This window comes from Mizuhopecten yessoensis, unplaced genomic scaffold (assembly GCF_002113885.1).
Source record: "Mizuhopecten yessoensis strain PY_sf001 unplaced genomic scaffold, ASM211388v2 scaffold10875, whole genome shotgun sequence".
Lineage (NCBI taxonomy): Eukaryota > Metazoa > Mollusca > Bivalvia > Pectinida > Pectinidae > Mizuhopecten > Mizuhopecten yessoensis.
In genome coordinates this window covers 63,151-77,156 of record NW_018408765.1, presented here as the reverse complement: position 1 = coordinate 77,156, position 14,006 = coordinate 63,151, and the positions used below count along the sequence as shown (strand labels likewise).

The 14,006-nt window shown below is 40.7% G+C and overlaps 2 protein-coding genes across 2 annotated transcripts in view; one reads left to right on the top strand and one right to left on the bottom strand.

The window, feature by feature from the left end:
* Nucleotides 1-383: 383 nt before the first annotated feature.
* Nucleotides 384-6,133, bottom strand: LOC110463195. The gene is made up of 5 exons (XM_021517588.1): nucleotides 6,050-6,133; nucleotides 4,154-4,659; nucleotides 2,379-2,607; nucleotides 1,046-1,102; nucleotides 384-514 (listed from the first exon to the last, which is right to left on the bottom strand). The coding sequence occupies exons 1-5, from the start codon at nucleotides 6,090-6,092 to the stop codon at nucleotides 474-476; spliced, it is 876 nt and encodes a 291-aa protein (XP_021373263.1). The 5' UTR covers nucleotides 6,093-6,133; the 3' UTR covers nucleotides 384-473.
* Nucleotides 6,134-11,364: 5,231 nt separating this feature from the next.
* The window catches only part of LOC110463194 (centromere protein F-like), a 65,753-nt gene continuing 63,111 nt past the window's right edge, over nucleotides 11,365-14,006 (top strand). The window contains exon 1 of the mRNA XM_021517587.1: nucleotides 11,365-11,905. Coding sequence (XP_021373262.1) covers nucleotides 11,627-11,905 — 279 coding nt within the window. The 5' untranslated portion in view covers nucleotides 11,365-11,626. The remainder of the gene's footprint in view (nucleotides 11,906-14,006) is intronic.

Genomic DNA, 14,006 nt, shown 5'->3' with positions numbered 1-14,006 from the left:
TATATCCTTGTATATGCAATGTATTTATGGCACAAAGACATTTGTGTCTATTGCTGAATAAAGATTATTACATGATGAGTTTATTGATAATTTTGATAGTGAAACCCTATTTTTTATGACAAGTTGGTGAATTCCCTCAACGTTGAGTTTCTCCTAAAGATTCAGCTGCTCAGTTAAAAAAGAAACCATCGCGTATGTTGCGGGATCACGTTTGAAGTACAAAAACAATAATTGGCTGATCTGCGTGATTATTTAAACAAATACGAAAGCAAACGTTAAATAAACAATCAACAATAAATAACAAATGAGAAATGTTTATTAACTAATAAGAAGTAAAAACAAAACTATGTACCGAAACATCTTCTTTTTGAACCCCACTGTAGTCTCCATAGCCGGTACTGTAGTCACAGTAGGCTCCATAACTGTTTGCCTGGTTACTGTTGGGGGAACTGGGTGGATTAGTAGATTAAAATTTACTCGACCTGGCATCTCTCCTCGACAGTTCTTAGGGGGGCTGAGGTTAAAATATATAAAACATTTACATCTGTACGTACAAATAATCACTTGAAATTCATGTGAAATTTTCATAATAAAATGCCACATTCTGCTGACCACATTAAGATCTTATGATTTATTTTTTTATTATCATGAAAAGTATTCAAAATCTGAATTCACGTCAATTTTAAAATATTATTTTTCACTCCGTAGTAAATGTTTTTGTCGGACTCTGTATATTGGTACTTAATATCATTTCCCCCGATTCTGACAGAGACAGCTGCAGTAACAGTCTAATTGAATATTTAAGTTTCCATATATTTTTCAGTTCTTTTAAAATCCGTCGACTCAGATATTAACGTTGACCTCTTTCAAAACGATTTCAAAGATAGTACTTTTCATGGGGGAAAAAACTTCTGTCATCTAAACATGAGGACATGTGACAAAAATATATTTGGTTTCATTATTAAGTCAATGCAATTCATCTAATTCAAAAACTTAATTGAAGTATGTTAGTTATTTGTAATTTGAGTTCTTCAGTCTTGCTTACCAGTAACGAGCTGTGGAATACAGCCGGAAGCTGGAAGTACTGCAATGTCTGTTACCGCTGAAACAGACAAACATCCGTCAAATCAGGTCAATAATGCTTTTGTTTGTAGTATTGTAAAGATTTAACATCATAAAAACAGCTAAGGTCCTTTATGGACTGTGAATTGGGTTTCCTTTTCCTGGACATAGCATTGTTTGAAGCACGGAGGTAGTATAAACGCAAGCACAGGGACCTGTTCGTTTTTAAATGTAATATTTTCGGGTATAAATCCTGCTGGAAAGCAGCAACAGATTTATTTCATACATAAACGAGCACTTCTGATTCAGGTGGTCCAACCGTTTGGATCGCGATAAACGAACAGCTCTGATTCAACTGGTCCAACGGTTTGGGTCGCGATAAACGACAGCGGCCCAGTGTCTGCCTTGAAATAAAGGGAAGATAAAGGTATTCACTTTTCTTTCAAGAACAAAACCTGTAGTATAAACCCTGCGCGTTTTGGGGAAAAGTCAGGGGAAATTATTATCACAAGTCCTTATGAAACGGTCATCTTTTTATTTGTGTTTGCAAACGACTGCCTGCATTGATTTCTATACAGTGGCGTCCAGGAGGATGTCACCCGGCGCACGTGACACCCCCGGCCGTGTCCGTGACCAGAATTTTGTTTTTAAGTAGCGAAATATAAGACCGCGTCGATCGTGTGACACCCCCGGCCCCTTTCCAATTAGACTCGCCTTCATAAGAGTTCACTAGGATTAACACCCTTATCAACGATTTACCTGTACCTCGATGTGAAACGTGAACAATAGACCACAAGTACCAGTATGTAATTCGTCTAATTATAATTAGTGATGTCTATAGTATCTAGATAAAATACTGTGAATAGTTTTGGTATTATTTGTGAAAAAATGGCTACAAAAGTAACCCATTTATTTCCGTAAAAAAAGGATTTCTCGACCATGGGTATCCCGATATTTCATTGACATGTGACAACTCACGTGTCATTAAAAGGGAGGTTATTCATCTGTCGTGAAATTTGGACACCTGTGAGTCCATGAAATAAGTAAACAACAACATTTAAAACAAACAAAAACACACTCATTATTTAATAAATGAATCACTAAAAAGAATACGAATAAGTCAACGTCAAAACAAAGACTGCTATTATATCAACAGGGGTCAATAAAAAGGAGTTATGTGTTAATCGGTGTACTCATTAAAAGTCATACAAGAATAGTCCTTGGTCATTATAAAACCGAGCGGGACAAACTAAACCATGAGAACCTCGTGGATGATGCACGGTTAAGAACGTAACTGCTTTCTATTATAAACTCACCAAGAGACATGGCATTTGAGCGGAGACTGGAGTCACAGAACGCCAAAGGAGTTTTGTTTTTCTTGAAGAAGTAACCTTTCTGGTACCATAGGCACGCAATCTGGCCCCGGAAAGGAGTGTCGCTAGTGAATGACCCTCCGATTTTGACATTTCCATGAGCCTCGATACGTTCCACAAACTGGAGATTGTGGGTTAGGACTTGCTGCAATTCTGCTCCATTGTAATTCACCTACAAGAGTTAACAAAATTCCGCTGGTTATCGTCCTTCTCCAACCATATGCAACAAGCAGTAGTTCCTAGAACGTGGGGTTGGCATTTTCGAAAACCAAGGGTTCTGCTCTCGAAACACAAAACTTCTCAACTAGGTATAGAGAATACACGCGTGAATCGAGAGCGGAGCTCACGTGTTTCCAAGATAGGGAGGAAAAGTTTGTCAGCGAAGAGTGTTTGAAAGCAAATCTAGAAGGTCTCGCTATTTAATACTCAGGTGCACGTGAAGAATGATGGAGGTTGGAAGAAACAAAGGCGGCCGGAATGTATCACAGTCCGTTGGAGAATGAAACCGCCCTGTATGCAGCATCCTCTATATCTAGAGGTGACGCTCACTTACGCTCTCTGTTCCTCTGGAATATGTCAAAGCTAAATTGAAGCCTCAGTGTGTACCACCTTGTGGATGAGACGAGAAGACTTATCTTATCCTTTGATGAACATCAATAGAATCTCGCGGTCACGTAACGGTAAAATATTACAGGCTTTGAAGTCGGGTATCGCTCCTCTGTAATCTTTAAAGGACAGTTGTCAGCCTGGTGATTGGTCAGGTTTTCTAACCTGAGACCAATCAAATAGCTAGCCGCGTGCCTTAAATTTTGCTATGACATATTCCAGGGGTGCAGAGAGCGAAAGTGAGTATGACCCCTGGAGTATCAAGGATGTGTATGCTGATGCTGTCATACAATGCTTAACTTGCTGATAACTTGAGCTTAGTCCCATATCAAAACCGGACATTTGAGAAATTACAGCGAAAACAAAGATTGTATAGACCAGCGAGATTATATCTCCGTTATTAATCAAACGACTTGCATAATGTGCGTACGCCATATTACGTCATACGCTCGCTTTCATAGACCAGGTGATACCAAACCCGCGTGGGTTAGGGGAGAAAAAGGACCGACCGTAACGTCATATGCACGCTTACATAGACCATGTGACACCAAACCCGCGTGGGTTAGGGGAGAAAATGGACCGATCGTAAGAGGACCAAAAGGACATTGAAAAGACCAAAACTGGTCGCTACCATCATTGTAAAACTGTTGCAGCCATCTTCCTATGACTCTGGCTGTTGCGAGGACGTTGAACAGCAACAACAGAACAGCTGATTTCGCGCGGTTTTTCCCGCACAAAAACGAAATATAAAACATAGCTATCATATTATGTGATGCATTTGATTTTAAGAAAATTAATACATGTAATATATAAGTTGAAATGAAATATCATATTTAAATATTTAACGAGCGTAAAACCCCCCACTATTTTCCGAGCGCGTAGCTACACAACTGTAGTAAAAGTGCGCAGATTATGTAACCATACCGTGTAAATAGCAGGAGCAGTTATGCTCTCATAAATGAAACTCCTCATAGGAAGGACAACACGAGTGTTGCCACATACTCCTACTAAAATGGACCAAGTGACGTCACATCCCTACTTATATAACGTTTAACGATCGATGTCATGCTCCTACCAGCATAACACATCTGTTTACGTCACGTCCTACTTACATAGACCATCGGCTGGAGGTAGTGCCACGTGACCCCGATGTATGTCCAAACTCCTGGTGTGAGTTTGACAGGACTGTTTCCGGTTTCGTATTTACCGGAACTGGTGTAGAATGACACGTGAATGTATCCGTTGATACACCGGATGCTCAACCCTTGACCTCCAGGACACGCCCCCTCGTACTCCAGAATGGTCGCCTCGCCGACATCCGTGTCGATGTTTATGTAGAAGAACCACGCCCCCCAGTCGGTACCATCCAGAGCGCCCTGGTCATTAGGAAACTGTATATAACTGGAAGAAGTCCCCCAGAACTGTACGGCCCTGTCAAATGCTGGCCCGGTGTATTGAGGATAGTTTGTATCAAAAGTTGTGTTCCGAATGTAGCCATGCTCTTCAGAACTTCCGATTACTTCATGGTTTTGAGCAGAAAATGTCCAAAATGCATCTGGGACAATCATTGATTCTTTTGAAATGCCTCCGACAACTGCGGCATGGCCCACCTGGACATCTGTTGTTATAATAAAGGTGTTACAAGGAATAAGGGTCAATAATGGTTAGGAAGTATAAAACAAGGGACAGTACACATTATGATAACGGTTTGTATGCGTAAAACAATAAGGAACAATCAAAAGATTTCTTTTTTATACAAGATGAAAATATGTAGCGATCGATGTCTCAGTAAGCATTGTTTGGTTTGCACATATCATACCTTAAAATTCACATTCACTGTCAAAGTTTATTGTGTTAGTATTTCTTCAGCCTCTGACCAAAACTTTCAAACTGTTTCAGGATGTTTTTTTAACAGATTGTACACATTTTTACCAGTCATTTGAATGGTCGGGTATAAATTGACCCACGGTTTTGAAGTCAATCATATTTCCCTCTGGTTTTACCCCCGGTAGTACAATACTAACTAAAGGAAATAAACTCTTAAATCTCCCTACAAATTATTTGTTTTACCAAAACGGAGACACCTTTCAAAGAAAAACATATTTTGTAATATGAAACAATAAAGAAATCTAACAAAAAGATATTGAAATCCTATTTGATTGACAATACAGTGTACATAATCCTGGCCTACGTGAACTTGATGTTGACCTGCAGTTTTCGAGATTTAATTTATTAACGTCAATATGAAGGTTTACGTCCACGATACCTGATAAACAAATGGATTCATGTCTGAAGAAAGCTTAAAGAACAAAAGAAATGATTCAGTTGACGTTTCTGCTACGAAAAAGACTTGTAATGCAAGTCCATGTGTAAGAAAACAGTTTGTGACATTGGGCAGCACCACTAAAATGTGACCATTATTACACGAAGGATTTTTGTTTTACGCTAAAAGATTTTTTTCACAATATAAGAATTACAATAATGAAGTAAGGTTAATATTAACTATTTGCATGCACGTGTTAATGACACGTTTTATTATTAACACATGAGGTGTGAGTAGGAACAGACTAACTGCAAGTGTTACTGCATAACATCCACAGCAAAAACGAATCATATAGGTTACTACAAGCAACAGAACGTATAGGTATCATACATTTAGTAACCAAATTTTTAGATTTGATGACAACAACAAATAATAAGGATCTAGAACTGTCTAATTAAGCAAAATTTCTGAGCCAAAGTAAAAAAAGGAGATTCAATGCTGACCTGTTTAAGCTGAAAGGAATCATTCTCTACACTACCGCTGTAATTTTATCATGTATGCATGGTCGGAGAGTTCTTTTTTTGTATATATATATGCACTGTACTGATAAACCGCAAGGTTTAAGGTAATAAAGAATGAATGAAGGAATGAATGACATTATTATTAGAGTTACCAGTAACAAACCAATAAGTGTAATTAAAGAAGTCGAATTATAAACAGGAACAGATGACATCGGATAACTCACCCCTACCGAACACCACCAGTAGTAGTAAATTCAAAGCGAACATGTTGCAGCTTCTAATTTTCTGTTATCAAAGTCACATCTGAATTCTGTTAGAACGTTGTCTATATTTGGACGTTCCTTGAGATTCCGAGTTTACGTATAAAATGATATCTGTTTATAAGTACAAGGCTGTTCCGAAATGTAAATTACTAAATGGATAAATTGATTTTGTATTATAAAGAAAAAAAATTGGTACATATCGATGTTCCTAAATACACATCACTTAATGGATGAATGTATTGTGTATGTTAATGTCTATTGTATGATACATTTGTAGGTCGGTATAGATACATACAGACGTTACTCTATACCGAAGTGACCACCGTGGATGACCAACTCCCCTACTCGAGTTTAGAATTGACACAGGTAAAGCTTGGATCAGCGCTTTTATCGTCAACAAACTATCATATTAACACCAGTAAAACAAATCGAATTTGAATATTTGACTTGACCTGACGATATTACTCGTGGTGTTTTAACCGGTGACTGTATGTACATGTATTATGTAGATCCGTTCGATAGCACTACACAACTATCAAACTTACTTAGTGAATTTGAAAGGTTGATTACCGCTAAACATTATTTCTTAAAGACAGTCACTGAACCTCTATTGACAAATGGAAATTCAGTATACTTTTGTAGGTAGAGACTGTGTACTCTGATACTCCTGTATATAGCGCAAAACTGACCCTCTCTCTGGACTTACAGTGGTCAATGACTGACCATATTTACGAATATCTTGCATTAAAATGAAAAATAGTTTAGTAGAGCCAGTCCTGTTACATTGTGACACTCAAACATGTTCCATATAAAAATATTCCTGAAAAGAGCATCCTGCTTGTTAGTACTTAAATTCTAAAGTTACAATTAAAGATTGAAATGCTTGGCGAAAGCTTCCCATATCTCCAAGAAGGTCCAGAATTAGATATGTTTATTATAGATACCTGTCCTTTGAAGATTACAAAGGAGAGACTTTTAACCGTTACGTGACCGCGATATTCTTTTGATGTACATCAAAGGCTCGAACTAGTCTTCTTGTCTCGTCAACAAGGTGGCACACACTGAGCAATTTTGCTAAGACATATTCCAGGGCATCCTCGATATCCAGGGGTTACGCATACTTTCGCTACATCAAAGAACCAAACTAGTCTTCTCCTCTCATCCACAAGGTATTGCACACTGTACCTTCAATTTTGCTATAACATATTCTAGGGGTGTAGAAAGCGAAAGTGAGCGTAACCCCTGGGTATCGAGGATGGTTCCAGGGGTGAAGAGAGAGAAAGTGAGCGTAACCCTGGATATCGAGGATGGTTCCAGGGGTGTAGAGAGGAAAGTGAGTGTAACCCCTAGATATCAAGGATGATTACAGGGGTGTAGAGAGGAGAGTGAGCGTAACCCCTAGATATCAAGGATGGTTCCAGGGGTGTAGAGAGGAAAGTGAACGTAACCCCATGATATCGAGGATGATTACAGGGGTGTAGAGAGAGAAAGTGAGCGTAACCCCTGGGTATCGAGGATGGTTCCAGGGGTGTAGAGAGGAAAGTGAGCGTAACCCCTAGATATCGAGGATGGTTCCAGGGGTGTAGAGACGACAGTAAGCGTAACCCCATAATATCAAGGATGATTATAGGGGAGTAGAGAGGAAAGTAAGCGTAACCCCATGATATCGAGGATGATTACAGGGGTGAAGAGAGCGAAAGTGAGCGTAACCCCTGGATATCGAGGATGGTTCCAGGGGTGTAGAGAGGACAGTAAGCGTAACCCCATAATATCAAGGATGATTATAGGGGTGTAGAGAGGAAAGTAAGCGTAACCCCATGATATCGAGGATGATTACAGGGGTGTACAGAGGAGAGTGAGCGTAACCCCTAGATATCGAGGATGATTACAGGGGGGTAGAGAGCGAAAGTGAGCGTAACCCCTGGATATCGAGGATGATTACAGGGGTGTAGAGAGGAAAGTGAGTGTAACCCCTAGATATCGAGGATGATTACAGAGGTGTAGAGAGGAGAGTGAGCGTAACCCCTAGATATCGAGGATGATTACAGGGGTGTAGAGAGGAAAGTGAGCGTAACCCCTAGATATCGAGGATGATTACAGGGGTGTAGAGAGGAAAGTGAGCGTAACCCCTAGATATCGAGGATGATTACAGGGGTGTAGAGAGGAAAGTGAGCGTAACCCCTAGATATCGAGGATGATTACAGGGGTGTAGAGAGGAAAGTGAGCGTAACCCCTAGATATCGAGGATGATTACAGGGGTGTAGAGAGGAAAGTGAGCGTAACCCCTAGATATCGAGGATGATTACAGGGGTGTAGAGAGGAAAGTGAGCGTAACCCCTAGATATCGAGGATGATTACAGGGGTGTAGAGAGGAAAGTGAGCGTAACCCCTAGATATCGAGGATGATTACAGGGGTGTAGAGAGGAAAGTGAGCGTAACCCCTAGATATCGAGGATGATTACAGGGGTGTAGAGAGGAAAGTGAGCGTAACCCCTAGATATCGAGGATGATTACAGGGGTGTAGAGAGGAAAGTGAGCGTAACCCCTAGATATCGAGGATGATTACAGGGGTGTAGAGAGGAAAGTGAGCGTAACCCCTAGATATCGAGGATGATTACAGGGGTGTAGAGAGGAAAGTGAGCGTAACCCCTAGATATCGAGGATGATTACAGGGGTGTAGAGAGGAAAGTGAGCGTAACCCCTAGATATCGAGGATGATTACAGGGGTGTAGAGAGGAAAGTGAGCGTAACCCCTAGATATCGAGGATGATTACAGGGGTGTAGAGAGGAAAGTGAGCGTAACCCCTAGATATCGAGGATGATTACAGGGGTGTAGAGAGGAAAGTGAGCGTAACCCCTAGATATCGAGGATGATTACAGGGGTGTAGAGAGGAAAGTGAGCGTAACCCCTAGATATCGAGGATGATTACAGGGGTGTAGAGAGGAAAGTGAGCGTAACCCCTAGATATCGAGGATGATTACAGGGGTGTAGAGAGGAAAGTGAGCGTAACCCCTAGATATCGAGGATGATTACAGGGGTGTAGAGAGGAAAGTGAGCGTAACCCCTAGATATCGAGGATGATTACAGGGGTGTAGAGAGGAAAGTGAGCGTAACCCCTAGATATCGAGGATGATTACAGGGGTGTAGAGAGGAAAGTGAGCGTAACCCCTAGATATCGAGGATGATTACAGGGGTGTAGAGAGGAAAGTGAGCGTAACCCCTAGATATCGAGGATGATTACAGGGGTGTAGAGAGGAAAGTGAGCGTAACCCCTAGATATCGAGGATGATTACAGGGGTGTAGAGAGGAAAGTGAGCGTAACCCCTAGATATCGAGGATGATTACAGGGGTGTAGAGAGGAAAGTGAGCGTAACCCCTAGATATCGAGGATGATTACAGGGGTGTAGAGAGGAAAGTGAGCGTAACCCCTAGATATCGAGGATGATTACAGGGGTGTAGAGAGGAAAGTGAGCGTAACCCCTAGATATCGAGGATGATTACAGGGGTGTAGAGAGGAAAGTGAGCGTAACCCCTAGATATCGAGGATGATTACAGGGGTGTAGAGAGGAAAGTGAGCGTAACCCCTAGATATCGAGGATGATTACAGGGGTGTAGAGAGGAAAGTGAGCGTAACCCCTAGATATCGAGGATGATTACAGGGGTGTAGAGAGGAAAGTGAGCGTAACCCCTAGATATCGAGGATGATTACAGGGGTGTAGAGAGGAAAGTGAGCGTGACCCCTAGATATCGAGGATGATTACAGGGGTGTAGAGAGGAAAGAGAGCGTGACCCCTAGATATCGAGGATGATTACAGGGGGGTAAAGAGGAAAGTGAGCGTAACCCCTAGATCTCGAGGATGCTTACAGGGGTGTAGAGATGAAAGTGAGCGTGACCCCTAGATATCGAGGATGATTACAGGGGTGAAGAGAGGAAAGTGAGCGTAACCCCTAGATCTCGAGGATGCTTACAGGGGTGTAGAGATGAAAGTGAGCGTGACCCCTAGATATCGAGGATGATTACAGGGGTGTAGAGAGGAAAGTGAGCGTAACCCCTAGATATCGAGGATGTATATTGGCGGGAAATCCTCGATACGACTGTGTCGGGCAGGCACTTTGACTGATGGAAACGCTCTTAGGCGAAACTCGCATTATCGATCCAGAAACTATACTAATTATGCATAGACAAACTCTTCTGTTAAATGATATCAAAAATAATACAGGGAATCAATCCCGGCTGATCAGTACGGCGGTGATGGTCTTTGGTCAACAGTCCGTTTTAATGTGCGGACAGAGTTAAAATGTGTCTTTATACCACATACTTCCAACTTGTAAATATTAACGGGAAAGTCGATAACGTATAGCGATCTGTTTGTTTTATACTTAATACCTAGCACCACTCTCCTAAATAAACACAGGATGGTCATGAAGAGTGTAACAGGGCACTCGGCACAACTCGGCAGATTCCGTACCATTAAGCGTAGAAATATACTTGCTGGACCTCGACTCGAGCACAACATTGCGTCGAATCCCATGGGTGGTGCACGTGTTTCTTTTCTCTCCTGCTTCTTCTTTTCTTTTTGATACGAAACAAACCGAATGGCATATTTCTTTAAAAAATGTACAGTCTACTGAATGTCTCCGCTACGTCGTAAAGCGAGACGCCGAGAGAGAAAGTTTGTTGTTTAGGGTTGATGTACTAAGAACATATTTAGGAGATATGTTTATTTTTGCGTTGGTTAATTTGTGAGTAAGTACGATAACATATTCTACTATCTCATTGTTTTACGACAAACAAACGAGGAACACTAAGCGATCTGTATTCTGCTCGCGCGTAAAAAGCGTCTCGAAAATACCATCGGATCGACCTCTGGCGGAAGTAGGTGTTCTCGAAACCTTCACGATTTACAGTAAAAAAAACCACTCATAGCTAAGCAGATAGTATAAAACGGTCCTTACAACATATATACAATATATACAACCAACGCTCTTGCATAATCGTAGTCCCAATGCTTGAAATAAGGGTTGGCAAGCTCGCCAATTTTGAAAAGGAGAGAGAGAAAATGTAACGGCCACACTGGGGTTCGAACCTGGGACCCTCCGAACTTTAGACGGACGCTCTACCAATTGAGCTATGAAAGCAGTTCAGTTCCGCTACAGTTCCAACACCAAAAACACGTCGTTCCGTATTTTACTGAACATTGATCATCAAAGGGACGTGACTCCTTCAGTTCATACGCAATAATAGTCATTGCGTCACAATCACTATGACGTCATAGTTACATTCTTGAGGGCGTCGTTGCATGTTTATCTACGTGCAACTCTATTTTTATCGAATACTCGTTCCCAGCGACGAAACCATGACAGTTTTGAGGCAGTGAGCGAGTTTTACTGGGGCGTTGGGGGGTTAGTGTAAGGGGATAAAGTCTGGTTTTTATTTAGTTGTAGCAATTGAATAGAGTAAAAATTTCTTATAAATAACCGTTGCTAGGCACACAAAGTTGCATGGTCAATTTCTCTAGGATAATAGGTCGAATAGCATGTGGAAAACTGTTGTAAGTGATAAAAGTAAGGCTACCTTGATGGCGCAGAAAAGCACGAAACCCAAGCCGAAAAAAGCTTACAACGCGACCATGAGGAGACTGAGCCAGTTCGACGGCCCAAACGTATCCAACACAGCCCGTCTATCGCTGGCAGAGGATCTCATCCCGAAGGTTGTCGACATGAGCTTATTAGTGGGACCCGTCTACGATTCGACCAGGAGTAGGCAGGGCGTCATCAAGGAACAGCTCGGGGACATCACACAGAGGCTCCATAAGGTAACACGCACACGTGAAGGGGCTCACAGTTATTTTTTGTATTTCATATGAAATAATTTATAATCATTCATCCCCTGTGGTGTCATCCATTGCTGTTTGCGTACTATATCCAACAGAATTCATAGGTATCACCTGCTACCTGTAGCTGTCCAATAAGTACTCAAAAGAATACCCTTAATGGACGGCTACAGGTAACATATTGGACAGATAAAGGTAAGCTTTTGAATGAGCAGATAATTATATTATACAATGGAAAACATAGTATTAGAATAAATATGAAAATAAATATTTATTTATTATAGATTTCCCATGCATTATATTTTTTCCTTAAAAGAAGGTTTGAATCATAGAACACTTTTTTTTACATGAAACATCCATATCGATGCATACCTATCCAAACACTTGACTGGGAGACACATTCCCAGCATTAATTGTAATTTCCTTTGAATTCGTCATTTTGGCAATAACACTTTGGAGTTGAGGGCAGTTGAAATCTTTCCCCCACAATTTATGTGCACAACATTTCTTTCGTATCATCCCTGGAGATATTTGAGTATAATCCCAGATATATAGCTGTGATATATCTTTGATGAAAATATTTTGAAGGTGGTGTTGAAATCTTGAATTTTCTCACTTTAATTGTGTGTTTAATTCTTTCATTTCATTCTCTCACAGATATAATCCCAGAAATATACGGTTAATTCTTTCTTATTTAAATTCAATCCATTTCAATACTGAACGCTGATGCTCAAAATGTACTGCACATGGACTGTGTTGGGAACGCACCTTCACTGTTTGACGACATTATACAAATGAGACTAAATTCTACTCGGGCCTGTAATGCATTCACTTGTACAAGAGCATGCAAAGTATGCTAAAGAACACCACTGTCCTCTATTGTATCATACTGAACAGATATTGGAACTGTCCAATATTACACAAAGAGGGTGTGTGTTTTAAGTACGATATAAGCCTCAAACTTCTTCTTTGTTTTACGGGGGCTCCATCAATGTTGATGTTTATGCCCTCGGGGGTCCTATTGCAGAGGCGTAAAAAAGGGGGCTATTTACAGTGATTAGTTCTTTTGTTTTTTTTGGTGATTTTTTGTGCAAGGTTTAGATAAAAGATAAAAGCTGGCGTATGCTTTTTAGTGTGTGATGAGGGCTTCAAGGGCTGCATGGGGTAAGTGCGCCTTGAAGTCCTCTAGTGTTGTGCATTGTACTGCTGCTATGGGAATGAGATTCCATTGTGTTATTGCAATTGTGTGTGGAAAGAATGAATATTTGTAGGTGTCCTTTGTAACAGATATGTGTGCGTGAGGGTGTGTATGTCTGGTTCGAGGGTCTACGGGTGTGAGACGGCTGTCCCAGACTGCCAAATATTTTACATAATAGACAGTTTCCGGCTTATGTCCTTTACTTAAACCAGAGACGTATATTATGCGTCTCTGCTTAAACCTGGGTTAGTTCAACTTTAGTAGAATTTTGTAGTACATATGAGAGTTGACGCCACTTGGGTTTATAGTCTAGATCATCCTAGATACTCCAGGAGTTACTCTCACTGATTACGCTTTCTGCAGATAGCGTAACCCTTGGAGTATAGTACTATATGTCGACAGTCGGTGGCTCGGTTGGTAGAGCACCCGTCTAGAGTTCGGAGGGTCCCGGGTTTGAACCCCGGTCTAGGCGTGCATTTTTGTATCTTCTCACTAATTTGCGCCATAGGAGATTTAGCGCCATAGGTGCGCCATAGGATTTTTGCACGCCATAGCAAAATGTTTTATCCACGAAATATTTCGATTATTCCTCATTTAACATGTTTTGGTAAAGTATCATTTAAAAAAATGTGTACTTTGTTAGAAAATCGATCTTTATTACGAAGCACTTTTACACTAATTTGCGCCATACGTGTTTTTTCACGCCATAGCTAAATATAAGAATTATTTTCAGCAAATAACTGTGTTTTTCCTTTGGTGTATGCAATAAACAGGTTGTGGTAAAGTTTCATTCTTAAAAAATGTTTATTTTGTTAGGAAATCGACAAAATATTTCTTCGCGATTCAGAAGTCAATTTCAAGGGAAGTAACTCGTAAATTTGCAAA